This window comes from Astyanax mexicanus, chromosome 2 (genome assembly GCF_023375975.1).
Source record: "Astyanax mexicanus isolate ESR-SI-001 chromosome 2, AstMex3_surface, whole genome shotgun sequence".
In the NCBI taxonomy this organism is placed as follows: Eukaryota; Metazoa; Chordata; class Actinopteri; order Characiformes; family Acestrorhamphidae; genus Astyanax; species Astyanax mexicanus.
In genome coordinates, this window is record NC_064409.1 from 65,042,789 (window position 1) to 65,062,147 (window position 19,359).

The window sequence follows — 19,359 nt, forward strand, 5'->3', positions numbered from 1 at the left end:
AGCTGGACCCATTTGCAAAATGCCCTCTACTGTTTGACCCAGAGGAAAAAGAGTTTAGGTCAGGTTTTGGTCCAGTATCTCTCGCAGCATGTTTAAAGCAAAATAAAGAAGGTGTATTGCAGTGTGTTTGACAGGACCACTCACCCCCCTGCTCTCTTTCTTTCTCTCTTTCTCTCTCTCTGTGCGCTATATTGACCTCTAATGTCCTTCAGTGAGAGCTCAGAGCTGAGAGCTGAGAGCTTAAAAAGCACGCGCACGAATGCTGTAGAGAATCAGGTGAAGCGGAAAAAGTTCTCGAGCCTCTAAGTTTCAGAAGTGCTGCCTTTGTTGAGCTAAGCTTATGGTGCGTGTTGGTGTGTGGTGTTTTTCGTTCACAGATCTGGTAAGGAAGGACTACTTAAGAGGCTGTTGTACCGTGAATGTAATATCTGCACGTGAAGAAGGCAGGAATCAAAAGCCATCACCATGAATTTTGTTATGAAGCAAGCGTTGGGAGGTGAGTCCATCACTGTCCTGTGTTTTTATGTGTTTTATGGGAGGGGGGTGGGAGGGCACTGGGGTTAAATGGTAGGTGGTAAATGCATGCGTTTAGATGTGCGGGGTGTGAATGCATTTGGATGTATTTGGATTGTGTGCTCTGCAGTGGAGTAAACCCATTCCCTGTTCCTTTTTTTATTTTGTGTCACTTTGTTTTGTTAGTGGAAGTAAATGGGACTTTTTTTTTACTGCTTTGGACTTTTGGAGTGGTTGGGTTTAAATGCAGCTCACAGCAATAGGATTGACAGAATGCTGTCATAAGAGTGCGCTGCTGTTGCGCACACGCATGTGTGTGTGTGTGCGCGTGTGTGTGTGTGTTTGGTGAGCGCATCGAGGTTTTTGCGCAGTGCCCCCGGCTCGTGAGCGCTCTGTTGTTTTTTTTTCTTTTCTTTTTTTCCGCAAGAGCCCTTTCAGAAAGACTTCTTTGAACCCCTTGCACTTAATTAATTTAATATTTTTCTATATTATTATTCTCATTGCTAACAAGAATATTTTGCACTATATATTTGGATTATTTTTAAATTGATGTGGCTGATTTCTGCAAGACAATTAATTAATTTCTCCAGGGAGAAATGAAAGAGAATTGAATTGCACATAAATGCACATGCTTGCAATGTGTGCAATCTAGAAAATGCATGGCGCAGAGAAAGGTTTTGCACATCTGAATTATAATGGCACTCATTTCATGAATATGCACGCAAAAAAAATTTTAAAGAACGCAGTGCTAAACCTCTAAATGGAGGACTGCAATGTGCTTGATTAATCCCTTCCTGCATTTCTGATGGAGGATTGGATTTTTCCCAACCCCTCACAGAAGGAAGGGCTACTTAATTCTGCGGCTGTTTCCCAGCCCATTTTAATTGAGGCTGACACTCAGCTTCTGAATTTATGATGTGCATTCAAGCAGGAGATGGTTGATTGGGGTGGATAGGATATATCCCAGCAAGAAAGCAGGAATGGGATTCATTTCATTAAACAGGTGCCGGGGAGGAGGAGGGGGAGACGAGCGTTCGGATCCCCGGTCCGGCGCACGGCTCCGTCTATACAAAAAGGAAACGAGCGAAAGCAACTGAACTGTGTGGAAAGAGATTTCACCCTTGAGAAAGTAGAGCTCTGCCAAAAATCTCCGGCACAAGACCTTTTTCTACAACTTTCCGTTTTCCTCCCCACAGAAATGTGCTGGTAAATTGCTCCACTCTTTTTTCTGTTGCTTTGCTCCATGTTTTTAAAGAGATTTTGAAGTCCAGTCAATACCAGCTGCCCTCCTAACTGCCCAGAAGAAAATACAGAAAACACACCCAAACACACACACACATACACACACACACACAGCCCTTAACAGTCCTCAGTGTGGCATAGTACTGTCGGAATATCTGCACCAGACAAAAGCTCCTGCAGCTCCTACAGCTCTTTACTGCTTTACTGCTTTCATCACGTCTTGTCCGTCCATTACGTCCATAAATAAATGATTCCCCCGGACCGGGATAAAACCCAGGGCCGCTGCTGCTTTGTTTCTCTGTGGTCTCCCCTTTTGACCAGTTCAGTAAATCAGCGCTCGGGCAATCTCCGTCTGCCGCCGGCCGCTGCAGCGAGCCCTCCCAGGCGGTTCTGACCCGCATTAGATAATAAAGGCAGGGCTTAGGTGAAATAATGGACCTGTCTGGCTCTGGCTAAGATTTAGAGGCCCAAGGTCAGCAGGTGGGACACAGGTCGGCACCAAGGCACCGGTGCAGAGCAGTAATCAGCAGCGCGGGACACAAACCTCCCGAGCATCACTGCACAATCAGCACTAATGCAGCACAGGAGTCAGCCACCCCTGCACACACACGCACCAGCACACACTCACAAACATATATAGATATATATAGATATATATACAGTGCAAGGTCAGGGAGGGAGGTTATATATATCCTCTATAAGAAAACACATATATATATATACAGCTCTGGAAAAAACAAGAGACCACTTAAAAATAATGAGTGTCTTTGATTTTACTAAAATAAAAAACCTCTGGAATATAATCAAGAGGAAGATGGATGATCACAAGCCATCAAACCAAGCTGAACTGCTTGAATCTTTGCACCAGGAGTGGCATAAAGTTATCCAAAAGCAGTGTGTAAGACTGGTGGAGGAGAACATGCCAAGATGCATGAAAACTGTGATTGAAAACCAGGGTTATTCCACCAAGTATTGATTTCTGAACTCGTTTAATTAGCATTATTTAAGATCTGAAAGTTCGGCATCTTTTTTGTTATTTTAGTCATTTCTCATTTTCTGTAAATAAATGCTTTAAATGACAATATTTTTATTTGGAATTTGGGAGAAATGTTGTCCATAGTTTATTAAATCATTTACTCAATATTTACTCAGTATAAGATGTAAATACACACTCTCCCACACACAGGCATACATGCACACATGCACGCACACACATACGCATTTGCAATTAGATGCATTGATTTTTCCACACACACACGCACACACACACACACACACACTCACATTTTCTCTGTTGTTGAGGAGCTGGCTCACTCTCTACCCCCGCCTCTCTCTCTTTCCATCTTTCTCTCTCTTTCTCTCTCCCTAGTCTCTTACAGTGCTCCACCCCCACCCCCTTAAAGAGCACATTTTGATAACATATATCCTGAGAACACACACACACACACACACACACACACATACACAAACACACTCACCTCTGTCTCTTTATCTCTTGCTTTGTCTTCAGCAGACCATCTCTTTCCCTTTCTGAAACCAGCGCAGCCGTGTGGAAAGAGCCCGGCACAGCCAGAGTGCTAATGAGGCTGACATGGGGCATGCACGGCCTGCACGGCCTTCTACAGACCAAACAACCACACACACACTCGCACACACACACACAAACACAAAAAACACACACAGACAGATGTAAAGGTTTGGCTATGCATCCAAATTTGCACTGACACCAGAAGATGGGTCTAAAAAATTGTGAAAAAGAAAGTGGAACAAAGGCTTCTTTTAACAATGCCACAGAAGAAACATAAAAACATGTTCTAAAAGTAATGTGTGAGTGTGAAAAATCTTTTAGAGGGTTTAAGAATTCAGTGCAAAGATTCATTAGCAACTTTACCTTTATAAAAATGCTTATTTTATGGAATTAAAAATGTTTTGTTTGTAGTATAACTTAAAAAAAAACCTCTGTGGGCCCTATCTTACATATGCATAAGGCGTGTTCCGATGCTTATTGCTATCTTACACTCCACCAACAGCCTATTTTTACTCTTTGCACTTGCATTGTTTAAATACCAAGACACTTGTGAATATATATCTACACCGACGGGTGTGGCAGGTGTGGCGTATTGCTATCTTGGCAATGGAAAACACAGGTCTGCCACTGACTGAATACAATCTAGATGGATGTCAACAGTCAGATAGATGTTCATTGGTATCTTTGCAGTGAATTGTCAACACAGATGTTTGTCCAACATGCGTACACCCCCGCGTGACATGAAGCGCTGGACACGTTGAGGTTGCTGCGCCATTAAAATAGCAATCCACCAAAGGCCAATTTAGGCCGTAGCCTATGTGTAGCCGTGTACCCTATGACATAGCTCGACACCTCCCTGGAAATGTAACATCGTGACGCGTGATGCGAAGAGCTGCAGCTGCAATTGGTACGCTGGGCTTTGCGTTCCCGCTCACACATTTCCATACCAGTTTGGTTTATTTCACGTCACACCCAAAACACACCCATGATTAATTGCATGTTTTAAGCCATGCAAGGCATACTTTTCCTGTTGTTATGACAGCAAAGACACACTGACACACCCTAAATCAAGCTGCGCTGTGTGCAGTTAATAGATAACCCTCTGAAGATTACTAAAAAATAGGGGCCTTTGTAGCACCTTAATTTTTAAGAGTGCTGTGAAAAATAAATCCTCACAAATGTAAACTTTTCATAAATAAAAAATATAATAATTTAAAATAAACTGTTTAAAGTTATTATTCCACATTTAATGCAGGAGCCCTATATAACATGTATCCTGCAGGTTAGTGTAGTATTCTTTAGCCTTATTGAAACATGGCGAAAGTCATGGGACATACTATACTTTATAGATACTATAAATATTATGTTATATTCTATTTGTCTTTTTAAAACAAAAACACTGTGTAAATAGTTGTTTTTTATTGATACTGGTTTTTATTGGAATATCTAAAAAAAGATGTGGTAGCAGTGATACAATATAATGGCAGAGGTGGAAAAAATAGCACATTAGGACTAGAAGAGAATGCAGTGGCCCTAATTGGTTTTACAATTGTTTAAAATAATATGTCAGACTGTTATCTGAAAGAGTCTTTCCCTTAAGCTGTGAATCTCTGGATCACACTTCTCTTACCAGTCTGAGAACTAAGGGCCTCATCTGCAGAACACATTCAGTCAATTGAGGAAATGAACACCCCGTCAGTGGCATACGTATTGGCACCTGCTCTTACAGGAAACGAGATACATCTCACTTGGACAGGTAGCACTGTGGTGTGAAGATTGCTTCTGACACACACAGAGACCGGCTCCGTTTGGTAACACCTCCTGAAGGGACTGTACTTTGTGTTTTATATCTCCAAGCTCTGAAATGGAGTGTTTCTCTATAATTAAAACTCACCTGTACTTTTTAGCATTCAGGGGCATTTAACCCCTTAAAAACCTTTGTCCCATATACAGGCTACAGGTGTAGGTGATACAAAACCCCTTTTATCTGCAGTAAAATAACTTATTTACATTCTCTACTCCACTTAATAATCCCATATCAGTAACATGAATCAAGCTGCAAACACTGAAAATAGCAATTGTCAAATCAAATGTCCAGGATTTTATGGGAGAAACATACCTGTTTAAACCACGCCTTCTCTTTACTACATCTTGCTGCACAAACTCAACAGCAGAATCTCTATTTCAGAATCTCTATTTCTTTGCTTTCTTACTAAATAAATTTTTGCTTCTGTCTTCATGTTTGTCAAGCATTTTTGTCAACATGAAAATGAGTAATTTGTTGTCATGTGTCATATGTACAGGCCAAGAAATTGTGGAACGGGGCCAATTACAATAAAAGACTTAATAAACACTCTATAACTCAGTTATTTACTGTTTATCTCCTTCATCAAGCTCTATTAGGCTCCACCTCTAGTCAGAAGTAAAGGTCACGCAGGCTGGGTCACGTGAAGCTGCAGCACAGTGATGACCACTCAAGTGACAGATTCATTACTGAGGGTCTGCAGGCTCAACCTCCATTAGTTGATGTTCACATGTCCTAGAGCTCGCTCACTGGCTCAGGAGGTAAGAGTGTGTCAGCGCTGATCGACAGACTAATCAAAGATAATTAAAAGAGCAGCGCTAATGAATTAACCAGGACTGAATTAAACCGAATTGAATTGAACTGAAATGAAATAAAGTGGCATGGGGTGTGATTCTACGTTGAAGACTATTGGAAAATGCATTGGCAGGAAGAAATAAGCTGTAGATCTCTAGATGTCTAGTAGATGTATTTGTTTCTACAGGCTTTAGTTTGATGTTTGTCTATCACTTTTTTGTCTCAACCAAGACAAAAGTGGGATTTCTCACTTAAGAAAAATTTGCTTGTGAGCAACAGATCAGTGTGTGGGAAAGATTGTGGTCAAGGCTAAGATGGACTGTTTGTTGTAACCTGTTGTCACACAAGTACAGAAGGCCTGGTGTCTTATTTTTTGTGGTGCAGATGTTTATGATGAGATCACCTTAGGCCAGGGGTTGACAATTTTTCGAACTATAATGAGCGATAATGAAAAGTGCTTCTCGGTTTTCCGCCTGTTTTTGGGCTCCCTATCTCCTTATAAGGGCGTTTTTTCCCCAGTCCTGTCCCAATTCACTAGCCAGGGCAAAGGTAGTGCATTGGGCCGCGACCCTGACAACACAGGTTCGATCTCACTTGAGGAGCGGTGTGTTTTTTCCTTTCTTCTTGGGTTTACTTGCTTTGAGATCAACTGTTCTGCAACTGGGTTCAACAACCCTCTGGGCTGGAGAGCTACAAGTCTGTAGCACTCCATCCCATTACACTTCACTTACACTTTTCCAAAACTAATTGCCAACCCCTGCCTTAGGCCTTCATTACAGGTGTGATTTAGTGTGATTGCAGTCCAATATTATTGCTTATGAGGTCATGCAACCAGCCTCTGATGTGCTATTTCAGAAGGACAGTGCTTGTCCTCATACTGCTGCCATGGTAAGAGCTCAAGAGTTAAAAGAGTGTTTTAGTGTTGATGTTGGACAAACTAATCAAGGCTAATTACTGTAAAAGATCAGAGCTAAATTAAATTGAATTGAATTGAATAGAAAAACGAAAGTGGCACGACGTGATTCCACATCGCAGACTATTGGAAAACTCACTGGAGTGAAGGAATATTAGGTAGCAGCAGTAGATGAAAGGAAAGCTTGTCGATAGCTTTACTATAATGTTATTAAACACCGCTCCACCATGCTAAACCAGGCCGTCGTTCAGTCTGCGTCGTACGACCGCAGTCTGGCTCTTTACGATAACGCTGCCTGCAGAAGCCTGTGTGAGAGCTGATGCTTATTGATTTATGCGCTGACCTAGAAACGACTGATCGTCGGTGCTGAGCAGGCGGGATTTTTAACCGTCTAATGAGAGGGACCATAAGCATGCGTGCGACCGGCGCGCTCAGCCCAGGGGACAGAGATCGATGCGGGGACCGGTGAGGGGACAGGTGGCCACCCCTCCACCTGGAGAGGGATGCAATTGTGTTCGCTGAGTTACGACTTTGACCAGCAAGGCAATAAAAATGGAGCAGAGTGCTATTATGAGCAATTAGAGCAGCAAATCTGATCACTGTCCCCATTTAGCTGTAATACGAGTCTCTGTAGCGCTGGGTTCCTGTGTTATTGCTGGAGAATGACGCAGCATATTGGACATGGAGAGAGAGAGAGACTTAGCCCAAAAGAGAAAGAGAGAGAGAGAGAGAGAGAGAGAGAGAGAGAGATAGCAAAAGAGAGAGAGAGAGAGAGAGAGAGAGAGAGAGAGGAGGGAGAGGCAGTGGAAGGTGAAATTAAAGAACATACAGTACACACAAGTACACCCCCTACACACACACTAACACAATAACACACACTTCACACCTGCTTGACTAGTGTGCCAGGACAGGACGCAATATGCTCTATCTCCTCCTGTTGGCAGGAAGTGCTAAGGTCAGCCTAGGACACACTGTGTCATCCTGTTCCCCCCTTCCCTTTTTCCTCTCTCTCTCTCTCTCTCTCTCTCTCTCTCTCTCTCTCTCTCTCTCTCTCTCTCTCTCTTTCTCTTTCTTTCTCTCTCACACACACACACACAATACATGCATGCATGACTGCTCACACACACATCTATGCACCTTTACTGTACACACACACACACACATAGACCCTCACAGGCATGTAGTGCGAATATGTACTGTATACACCAATGAATGCAATCACTGCAATCAATGCAATGACACACACACACGCACACACACACACACATTTTCAGCACAGGCGGCAGCTGCACATCCCTCCGCATGGACGGACACACTGTCCAGGCTGCAGGCTCCGGGCTCCGGGCTCTGGCCGGCAGGAATTACATGTCTGCAATGACCCTTACTGTACCACACTGCTGTCCACACACAGAGAAAACACCTGCCACTGCTTTAGCTCTCATTCGATCTCTCTCTCTCTCTTTCCCTTTCTCTCTCTCTCTCTTTCTCTTTTCCTCTCTCCCTCTTTCTCTCTCTTTCTCTTTTCCTCTCTCCCTCTTTCTCTCTTAGTCTCTCTCTTTCTGTCTCTGTCTCTCATTTTCTCTCTTCTCTTTCTCTCTGTTTCTCTCTCTGCCTCTATCTCACACACACACACACACACACACACACAGGGCTTGAACATTAAGAACATGTCTACTAGCCACTAGACATTGGCAAGAACTTGACGATGTGTACAGTACAGGGCTTACCATTTAATATATTGCATATATTGTGATGCTGTTAGCAAGTAAATATACTGCAATTGTTTAAATAAGAAAAAAAATAGATAAAAATTGTCATAGTATAAAAAATACGAGTATATTTATAAAATCTGAATAAAGTTAAAAAAAGGTTATTTTTTTATGCAATCATAACAGTGGAATCTGAATCTGTATACCCAAACAAAAATATATCAATATTTTTGTACTCCCCTAATATCAGATTTTTTCTTTTGCTGATTCTTTCAGTATCTGAAAGCTTTTGGAATTGCACAATTTTATTATTTTTTCTATAAGTATTTTCTATAATAATATAAATGAACACATTTAGATACTGTAAATGAACTAATCTCACACTCCTCTATTATTGTGGATCTGTTGTTTTAACATTCATTTTCATTTTATGAGCCTCTACCCTTTCCACTAGACTGCAGGAAATTGCTGTGAAAAACTGATTGCATTTAGTCCCAAGAACGTTACAGAGGCACAGGTACAGATGTTGGATGATTAGCTCTGGACGGCAAGTGCCACTCTAACTCACCCTGAACGTATTGGATTGAGTCCCATTACTGTAGAAAATGCAGTCCTACTGCGTGTGATTGGGCACGGTGACCTTAGGCTTGAGTGCAGCTCATCTAGAGCATCCTATTCTATTATCAATGCTTTTGTATGGAGACTGAACAAGCAGTGTGTGTTTATTAGATAGAGTTTGATTAGAGCCTAAAAATGGATAAATGACAACATGTGAACACAATTGGAACACAAGCTACAGAATGAAGCAGACCACCGAAAATGAGCAAACTGAGGGTTATATATACTAGGAAGGACAGGTGAAGCCAATAAGTAGCCCGGAGAGCAGGAACGCTGTGGTTTCATGTCATCAGTGGAGTCAGGGAAGTCCGGTGTGTTTGCATGCTGGGAAGTGGAGTCCAAAGAAGGTTGTCCGGAGAATGTTAGCAGTGCAGTGCAGGGCGGTACGGCATGGGACCCGGTAACCATGGCCCCCAAATAGTCTATGGGAAACCCAGATGGCTCCAAAATCCCACCCATTTTAAGTGCATGCCCTCTCGGAACCTATTGAGATTGCATTGCGAAGCCTGAATACCTGATTAACAAGGAATCGACCCAAAAAGAGTTGGTTTTCTAGGGAACGCAAATTGATGCTGATTTTTCTATGATACTTAGAGGCAGGACTGGCTGCCCAGAACAGTCACAGCTAGTTTACACTGAACATTTTCCTCCCTCTTTTCCTTTGGTGGTGCATAGGCGCCCTCATAAAGAAGCCTTTATTGGGTTCTATGGAATGTATTTTATTACTATACAATATTTACAACATATTGATGTTTCCAGATATTGCGAGTGTACAAAAAGAACCAGAATGATGAATTGTATTGTATGAATATTTTTAGTTTTACACACATTTCTGGACACTCAAAATAGTTTTTTGTTCAACTCTTTTCTATTATTTTTCTGCGTCACCGAACAGATTTGACTTCCGCTCAGATCTGACATCCTCTGCTCTTCCTCAGGCACTAAGTGCACACCAGCGCTGGCAGTGGTCAACTGGCCCTGTCGCTCTCAGACACGCACACACAGATGGGGTCACTCACCCATGTGGTCTCAGGGTTAGATAACATGACGTACTGCCGCCTTTCATGTGCGCTGTGGACTCATGAGTCACGGATTTGGCCGTGACACCGCTGAGCTTCATCAGCCCTCTTCTTCAGCTTTGATTGCGATTCAACATGACAGGACTCGCTTGGACACGCAGTCACAATATGTTGGGTGAGATAAAACACAGAATATACAGTGCCCTCCATAATTATTGGCACCCCTGGTTAAGATGTGTTCTTTAGCTTCTCATAAATTGAGTTTTGTTCAAAATAATATAGGACCACGATTGGGAAAAAAAAGTAAAATACAACCTTTAACTCAAGTGAATTTATTCAGTAGGAAAAAAATCCCACATTAAGAAATAATTATTTAACATCAAATCATGTGTGCCACAATTATTAGCACCCCTGATGTTAATACTTTGTACAACCCCCTTTTGCCGACAAAACAGCACCTAATCTTCTCCTGTAATGTTTCACAAGATGGGAGAATACAGAAAGAGGGATCTTTGACCATTCCTCTTTGCACATTCTCTCTAAATCATCCAACGACCTGGGTCCTCTCCTCTGCACTCTCCTCTTCAGCTCACCCCACAGGTTTTCAATGGGGTTGAGGTCTGGGGACTGAGATGGCCATGGGAGGAGCTTGATTCTGTGTGCGGTGAACCATTTCTGTGTAGATTTGGCCACATGTTTAGGGTCATTATCTTGCTGAAAGACCCAGTCGACCCATCTTCAGCTTTCGGGCAGAAGCCACCAGATTTTGTTTTAAAATGTCCTGGTATTTTAGAGCATTCATGATGCCATGCACCCTAACAAGGTTCCCAGGGCCTTTAGAAGAGAAACAGGCCCACAGCATCACTGATCCCCCGCCGTATTTCACAGTGGGCATGAGGTGCTTTTCTGCATACTCAGCTCTTGTGTTACGCCAGACCCACTTAGAGCATTTGTTGCCAAAAAGCTCTATCTTTGTTTCATCTGACCAAAGCACACGGTCCCAGTTGAAGTCCCAGTACCGCTTAGCAAACTCCAAACGTTTGCGTTTATGATTGTGAGTGAGAAATGGTTTCTTCCGTGCATGCCTCCCAAACAGCTTGTTGGCATGTAGATAGCGCCTGATGGTTGTTTTGGAGACTTTGTGACCCCAAGAAGCTACCATTTGTTGCAATTCTGTAACAGTGAGCTTTGGAGAACTTTTTATTTCTCTTATCATCCTCCTCACTGTGCGTGGTGGCAAAATAAACTTGCGTCCTCGTCCAGGCTTGTTTACCACTGTTCCAGTTGTTTTAAACTTCTTAATAATTCCTCTGACAGTAGATATGGACAGGTGTAGGCGAGTAGCGATTTTCTTGTAGCCATTGCCTGACTTGTGAAGGTCAACACACATCTGCCTCACTTGAATGGTATGTTCCTTTGTCTTTCCCATGTTGAAGATAAATGGCCTCTGTGTCACGTCATATTTATACCCCAGGGAAACAGGAAGTTGTGAATTACTAATTAAATGTTCCTACATACTCTGATCAACTTCGTAAACTACTGTAGAAGTGACAGAAATACTTTTATTAAATTTATTTCCTAAGAATTGTTAGGGGTGCCAATAATTGTGGAACAGGTGATTTTATGAAGAATAATTATTTCTTAGTCAGGGATTTTATTTCCCCCTTAAAATTTACTTGAGTTAAAGGTTGGACTTTACTTTTTTTCCCATCGTGGTCCTATATTATTTTGAACAAAACTCAATTTATGAGAAGCTAAAGAACACATCTTAACCAGGGGTGCCAATAATTATGGAGGGCACTGTACATCACAGAGTTCAGCGCGATGGCAGGAGTAGTTAGGCAAAGTTATGTATCCTAAGCATTAAGAAAGCTGGCTAATGCCCGGCACTAGGCCTGTCACCATAGGAATTTTTTGTGGCCGATAAATTGTCCAAAAATTATTGCGATAATCAATATTGTCATTTTAAGTCCATTTAATGTCACTGATATAAGGATAATAGAATATCACAACAAAAAAGAATTGAAATTATACTCTTTTAAAGAAGTCTCAATTATTGAAGCATTGGTCTTTTATTGCTGGCTAAAATATTCTTTATTGTATATATGTATATATATATTTGTATATACAGTTGTGGTCAAAAGTTTACATACACTTGTAAAAAAACATAATGTTATGGCTGTCTTGAGTTTTCAATAAGTTCTACAACTCTTATTTTTCTGTGATAGAGTGATCGGAACACATACATGTTTGTCACAAAAAACAGTCATAAAATTTGGTTCTTTCATAAATTTATTATGGGTCTGCTGAAAATGTCGCCAAATCTGCTGGGTCAAAAATATACATACAGCAACAAAATTTGTCAATTTTGGTGATGTAGCGAGTTGTGTCAATCAAATTAGCTTCATGTCATGGCCTCTTCACTTCTTGTAAGTGATTCTGATTGACTACAGCTGTTGACTTCTCATGAGCCCATTTAAATAGGGCTCATTTGACCCAGTGATTAGACTCAGCTACAAAAGCTACAATGGGAAAGTCAAAGGAACTCAGTGTGGATCTGAAAAAGCGAATTATTGACTTGAACAAGTCAGGGAAGTCACTTGGAGCCATTTCAAAGCAGCTACAGGTCCCAAGAGCAACTGTGCAGACAATTATACGCAAGTATAAAGTGCATGGAACAGTTGTGTCACTGCCACGATCAGGAAGAAAACGCAAGCTATCACATGCTGCCGAGAGGAGATTGGTCAGGATGGTCAAGAGTCAACCAAGAATCACCAAGAAGCAGGTCTGCAAGGATTTGGAAGCTGATGGAACACAGGTGTCAGTCTCCACAGTCAAGCGTGTTTTACATCGCCATGGACTGAGAGGCTGCCGTGCAAGAAAGAAGCCCTTGCTCCAGAAAAGGCACCTTAAGACTCGGCTGAAGTTTGCTGCTGATCACATGGACAAAGATAAAACCTTCTGGAGGAAAGTTCTCTGGTCAGACGAAACAAAAATTGAGCTGTTTGGCCACAACACCCAGCAATATGTTTGGAGGAGAAAAGGTGAGGCCTTTAATCCCAGGAACACCATGCCTACTGTCAAGCATGGTGGTGGTAGTATTATGCTCTGGGGATGTTTTGCTGCCAGTGGAACTGGTTCTTTGCAGAAAGTAAATGGGATAATGAAGAAGGAGGATTACCTCCAAATTCTGCAGGAAAACTTAAAACCATCAGCCCGAAGGTTGGGTCTTGGGCGCAGTTGGGTGTTCCAACAAGACAATGACCCAAAACACACATCAAAAGTGGTAAAGGAATGGCTAAACCAGGCTAGAATTAAGGTTTTAGAATGGCCTTCCCAAAGTCCTGACTTAAACCCCATTGAGAACATGTGGACAGTGCTAAAGAAACGGGTTCATGCAAGAAAACCATCACATTTAGCTGAACTGCACCAATTCTGTCAAGAAGAGTGGTCAAACATTCGACCTGAAGCTTGCCAGGAGCTTGTGGATGGCTACCAAAAGCGCCTAGTTGCCGTGAAAATGGCCAAGGGACATGTAACCAAATACTAATGTTGCTGTATGTATATTTTTGACCCAGCAGATTTGGTGACATTTTCAGCAGACCTATAATAAATTTATGAAAGAACCAAATTTTATGACTGTTTTTTGTGACAAACATGTATGTGTTCCGATCACTCTATCACAGAAAAATAAGAGTTGTAGAACTTATTGAAAACTCAAGACAGCCATAACATTATGTTTTTTTACAAGTGTATGTAAACTTTTGACCACAACTGTATGTCTACAAACATACATATAAACACAAAATATGATATCACAATATCAAATATTATTGAGGTCATGTCCATTTATTGTACGATGAATCGATAATGTAATTATTGTGACAGGCCTACCCGGCCCTGAAAAACCTGCCTCTATTTACAGCATCAGCTTTCTAATAAGAACATGTTTAGATCTCCTTGAAGCTTTTAATAGAGTTGAATTCAAAAGATAGTTCCTCAAAGGAGATTCTCCGGAGAGTAACTCCAAAAATAAGACTGAAGATCTAAAAATGTCACACTGAGAAGTAGTAGAAGTAGTTTTCTGTTGATTGTTTTTAGTGCACACCTTTCATAATATGCCCTACTTTGCAAAACCCAGAGGCCATCCTTCAATTTTTATAATTTGTAAGATGTTATCTTGTGATTGAGGTTGAGTACTGGCCAACATGCTCATGGCAAGGCTGTTGGTGGGTGCCAAACCTCCGAAGTTTGTAATCATTTAACATTGATTTCCAGGAATACAACTTAAAAGGCATTACCACCCACAGTGGAAAGTGAGAACACGTGCCTGGAGTGGTGAGCATCCATCAGTGTGAACTGTGAAGGATACAGGTCTTGTTGAAAGATTTCAACATAGAGGCAGAGTCAGAAATGCTACAGCAGCCCAGGAGCAGGGGAGGGTTAAGGTCTTTGTTCAAGGGCCCATCCCTGATGGTAATATAAAGCTGGGTATTGAACCCATAAATTTTGTTATCAATGACCCATTGCTCTACTACTGCCAATACTACTGAATTACAGTATCTGTGCAAACAGTGTCATATTCAATGCTGAAAACCCTACAGGTAATTGAACCACAAGTCAGTATAGCGTTCTTTGGCGTCCATGGGACATAGCAAAAGTCACTGGGCATGATTCTTTTCTTTTTCTGGTGCTAGTAGTAGTACATTTGACTCATGCTACATAAGTATGTGAACGTAAAGAATGTAAAAAGTCTTGCCTAAGGATTTTTGTTTGTACAGAGTTGTTAGCTTACCTTACAGACCAATAACGTTTGGACATAACTGCTCAGGGAGGTGTCATAAAGCATATTGGAAAACCTGTAATCTCTGTCAGCATCATATATTAACCCTGGAACACTAATGTTAAAATTAATAACACCATCATTAACGTTGGGTATACACTGTATGACAAATTTTGGGACCCTTCTTTAATTTTACAACATATAACATCATATAAAAAAAAAAAACGTACCATGGATGACCCTATAAAAAGCAGAAATATTATTGGAAAATCAGGTAATCCTTAACAGGTAATGTCCTAATAAAAAAAAATATTGCTGCTGGGAACTTGTTCTTTGGTCCACCCATTCCTGGGACATGTGATCACCTGATTTAAACACACAAATACTAACATCAGGTAAATTACACCCATAAAATCAACCATAACTTTAATAACATCAATAAGCGTCCTGAAGCTCCCATACAACTCAGACAGCAGCAACACAATGAAAATCACATGAACAAATTGTGTGGGAGAAAATGACTTGGCGTTAGCGTTCTAAGTTTAACTGAATTAAGATGAAAACCATCAAAGACAGGCTATAAATCACTGTAGAATTATCAAAAACATCAAATTGTTTCTACACACCGGGTCTGTGGTAGGCCATATCCCCATCTTCAGCCTCCAGAAGCCTCTCTCAGATCTTCTTGGTGTTTTAGCAGTTAGAGAAGATGCTTCAAGCGTTTGACAGATCCGTGTTAGTGGAGCTCGGAGATCCTGCTGTGCAGACGGAACATAGTTGACATGGAGAATGATGAGCTTACATTGAGACGACTGCGATGACTGTGCAGTTCACCCTGTATGTACACACTGTGCTGCTGGAAAAAAAGTTGCAGCAGAGGAATCTGTCTTCAGGAGAGTTTCAGCTGCATGTTGTCCTGGCAGTTTCAGGCACACGGCAAAGCGCGTGACCCAGTTTTTGGAAATTCCTTGGTAAAAATAGAATCACATACATAGTGTGCGTTATTGGGGTTTATAGTAGTAAAAAAACTGGAATAGGTTAAAAAACATAATCTTGATATCCTTCAAATATATGAGTGATCCTTGATTATAGTTTTATTCTATTTAATTTATTATTGTTAAATAGGAACAACCAGCACTATCTAGAACTAGCAAATTTACTATGTAAGCTATTGATTCTTTTACATTTATTTTCAAGGGAGGCAAAACCATTGATGCACAATGAAACTTGAAATAGAACTGTGAGGCCAATAAAACAACAAAATGTTTGATTTAGCCATTTTGAAGAATAGCAAGCAGCTCTGCTCAAATGTTTACAAGCACATTTTACACTGAACAAGGAGCAAAAACAATTTTCTCATATTTTGGTTGAGAAAATATGAAAAATTTGGCCTTTCAGGACTGGGGTCTTGGGTAGAGGTGGGCGATACTGGGCATTTGGTGTCGATCCGATGCCAAGTAAATGCATGGCCAGTATTGCCGATATCGATATTGATACTTTTAAATATTTTAAGCTTCATAGATCCAAAGGATCCAAAAGATAAAATAAAATTTTGCTAAACATTGTATGTGACAACAAAACAATGGAACAGTAACACAACAAAGTTTGCTTTAACATTAGAAAAATACATATTTTTTGAGGTAGGAGCAAACGCTATACAAACTAGACATCTTTTCTAGTTCTTTATTTCTTTGTTTCTTTTTTCAAATAGAATTGTTCTCAGAAAAAAACAATAAAAAATAAGGATTTTTTTTCCTTTCAGTGGAAATCTCTTTCTTTTTTAAATAAACAAAGTGTAAACAAATATCCCAAAAAAACAAATTCAGTCAAAATCACTTTCTCCATACCTGTTGGCCGATTGGTTGGCTCCACTGAGCCACGTGACGGACATGCAACAACAAAAGACCAGAGAGGCTGGTTTGGGGGCGCAGTGCAGCGCTACTCTTACAGAGAGTAGATTTTGATGAATCCATGTGTGCAGCAGTCAGTGTGTGCGGGAGAGAAAAAAAGCTTAAGTATCGATCTTTTTACACGAGTATTGCTGGTGTACCAACTGGGGTACCAATACCAGCGTTGGTATCAATATTACTGATATTTGGATCGATCTGCCCACCTCTAGTCTTGGGTTCAAGTTCCTGTCTGGGTGGAGTTTCCATGTTCTCCCTGTTTCTCCCTGTTTCTGTGTAGGTTTTCTGGGGACTCACGTAGATCAGGTTAATTGGATACTGTAAAAAATTCCCAGTAATTAGTTACTATTGGTTACCTGGTGTGTTTGTGTGTGTGAACCAGGGTTGCAGTCCTCCAGGTGGATAGCTATTTCCTGTGTAGAGTGTGTACATGATTGGCTGTACATGACTGACTGCCACTGATTGTAAATCATCTGTGTGATCATTGGAATGTGCTAAATATGTGTAACTTCATCATCATCTTCATCAAATTACATAAAGGAATCTCTGCAGGTATAAATAGGGTAGTGACGTGGGCAGTTAGATAACCCCGTCTTGCCAGTAATCCAGCGCTTGGGTCTCCGGTTCGGTATCCGGTATCCCTGAGAGAGCAGTGCGTCAGAGGCTGGCGCGGGGTAAGGCCTCTTTTGCCCGTTCCACTGCATGCCCTTGACTCCTATCCAACATGGCCGCCTCCCCAGCATGCGGCTCTGCCAGGGCAGGGTCCCACTCCCTCTCTCTGTCTCTCTGTCTCTCTCTCTCTTTGGCAAAGCTGCGCCTAAAGCAGGCCAGGAAAGGTGAGAGCTGCTCTCTGAAGGGTTTTTTTTGTGGCTGCAGGCGCTGCCCTGTTTTCAGCAGACTGCTTTTTATTATAGCACCATCATTTATGATAATAAAGGTCACTCAGAGGTCTATCGGCTGGCTTGGCTCCTTGCTGCACCTCTGGACCATTCGTTATGAGTGACTTGTTTGAGAGATTGGAGATGCTTGGTCGATGTATGTGTGTGTGTGTGAGTGTGTGTGTGTGTGTGTGTGTGTGTGCTGGGCCTGTGCTATCTGCAGCATAAGGTCATGTGGTTTATTATGCAGTTTATTATTGGTCACCCGTTCCCTCCTCATTTCCATACAGATGGCTTTACAGCCATTTTTGGACGTAATGGAAGCACCTGCCCACTGTGAAAGTGGCCATTTGTTGAGATGAATTTGCTCGTCTCTCAGCAGTTAGCCGTTAATCATGTTTAGCGTTTGTATCCTTGAAGCTATTCAGTTCATGCGTTCCACAAACATTAAAAAAAAGACAAAAAAAATTGTGTTGTAGAAGAGTGGCAATATAATCAATTATAGTAATTTCTAAATGGTTCTCTATGTGTACCATGTTTAGGATATTTAACATTGGTTCAAGACGAAAAGGTTAATCCCTTGAAAGGTACAAAAAAAAATCTTGTTTTTAAATTACCATATATAATATGAGATATTTCACTGACTGCAAATTGAATAAGTATTCTACACAGCTTTTAGTCAGTAGTTAGAATGGAAATGGAAACTCACCAGTGAGCACTGACTGATAACAAAACATCCTTGGAAATCCAGTTTTGGCCAGTCTGGCCTGAATTTGGCCACCAAGAGATACCATTATATAGAGCTTGGCTATATGACCAAAATATGGATACCAGTTCCAATTAAATCTATTTTTCTTTCTCTTTGGAGAATATGGATCTTTTTATTGTATTTTTGTCCTGTGACAGCCACAACATCTTACAAACGTCAAATATAAGGTGGGTGTCTTGTACAAAATTGAAACGGATCTATTCAGAACACTGTAGGAATCATGCAGAAATACTGTCAGATATTATCATATCATACTTTTGAAACTGAACTTTGGTTCAAGCTCTTATCCCAGTTTGCCACGAGTTCCAGCATCCTTTATTTAAAGAATGCAGAAATTAAGCTACGTTTAGCCTTCATTAGCATTTATAAACTCTGAAATTTGATCATGCTATCTGTTATAGTCAGATTTATGTTCATTACTCTACCTGTAAATCTGCTCAGTGTAGCTCAGACTCCGGCGTATTATACATGGCCTCCATATGGTACACTGTGGGACTCTCTCAGCTCAGCTAGAGTGAACGAAAGGCAACTGGCTGCTGTAGAGAATATCTTGCGGCTAATGTGGTCGTTATGCCATCTCCGGCTACTCCATCCAAGGGTGCAGCCGCATGGCCGTGTGTACCCAGAGGGGGCACTAGCTCTCAGCACCAGCTCTGGCCTCTGGCCTCCACGGCTAATGTCAGAAGGGCTGCGTCACACGCCATCTGTCGAGGGGAGATTCCTTCGGCTCTTCGCGAAACTGATAAATCTTTTCCAGGCTGAAATGCGTGGAGAGGAAAAAAGGCCTGAATGGAACAAAGCGGCGTATCGGATTTTGATCACTAGCGTTAGCCGGCGTGCCAACCAGAATGCAGGGGGCCTATTTTTAGCCACGCGTTTGT

The 19,359-nt window shown here is 41.4% G+C and overlaps 1 protein-coding gene and 1 long non-coding RNA gene across 3 annotated transcripts in view; one reads left to right on the forward strand and one right to left on the reverse strand.

Moving 5' to 3' along the window:
• The window catches only part of LOC125799038 (uncharacterized), a 59,947-nt gene that overhangs the window by 17,321 nt on the left and 23,267 nt on the right, over window positions 1–19,359 (reverse strand). The window lies entirely within an intron of this gene.
• The window catches only part of LOC103041759 (complexin-1), an 82,161-nt gene that overhangs the window by 1,497 nt on the left and 61,305 nt on the right, over window positions 1–19,359 (forward strand). The window contains exons 1-2 of one of the 2 annotated variants that reach the window (XM_007228032.3): window positions 196–276; window positions 378–496. In XM_007228032.3, coding sequence (XP_007228094.1) covers window positions 466–496 — 31 coding nt within the window. In that variant the 5' untranslated portion in view covers window positions 196–276; window positions 378–465. Of the gene's footprint in view, window positions 1–195; window positions 277–377; window positions 497–19,359 lie in introns of those variants that run through there. The other variant, XM_007228031.4, reaches the window with a different exon arrangement.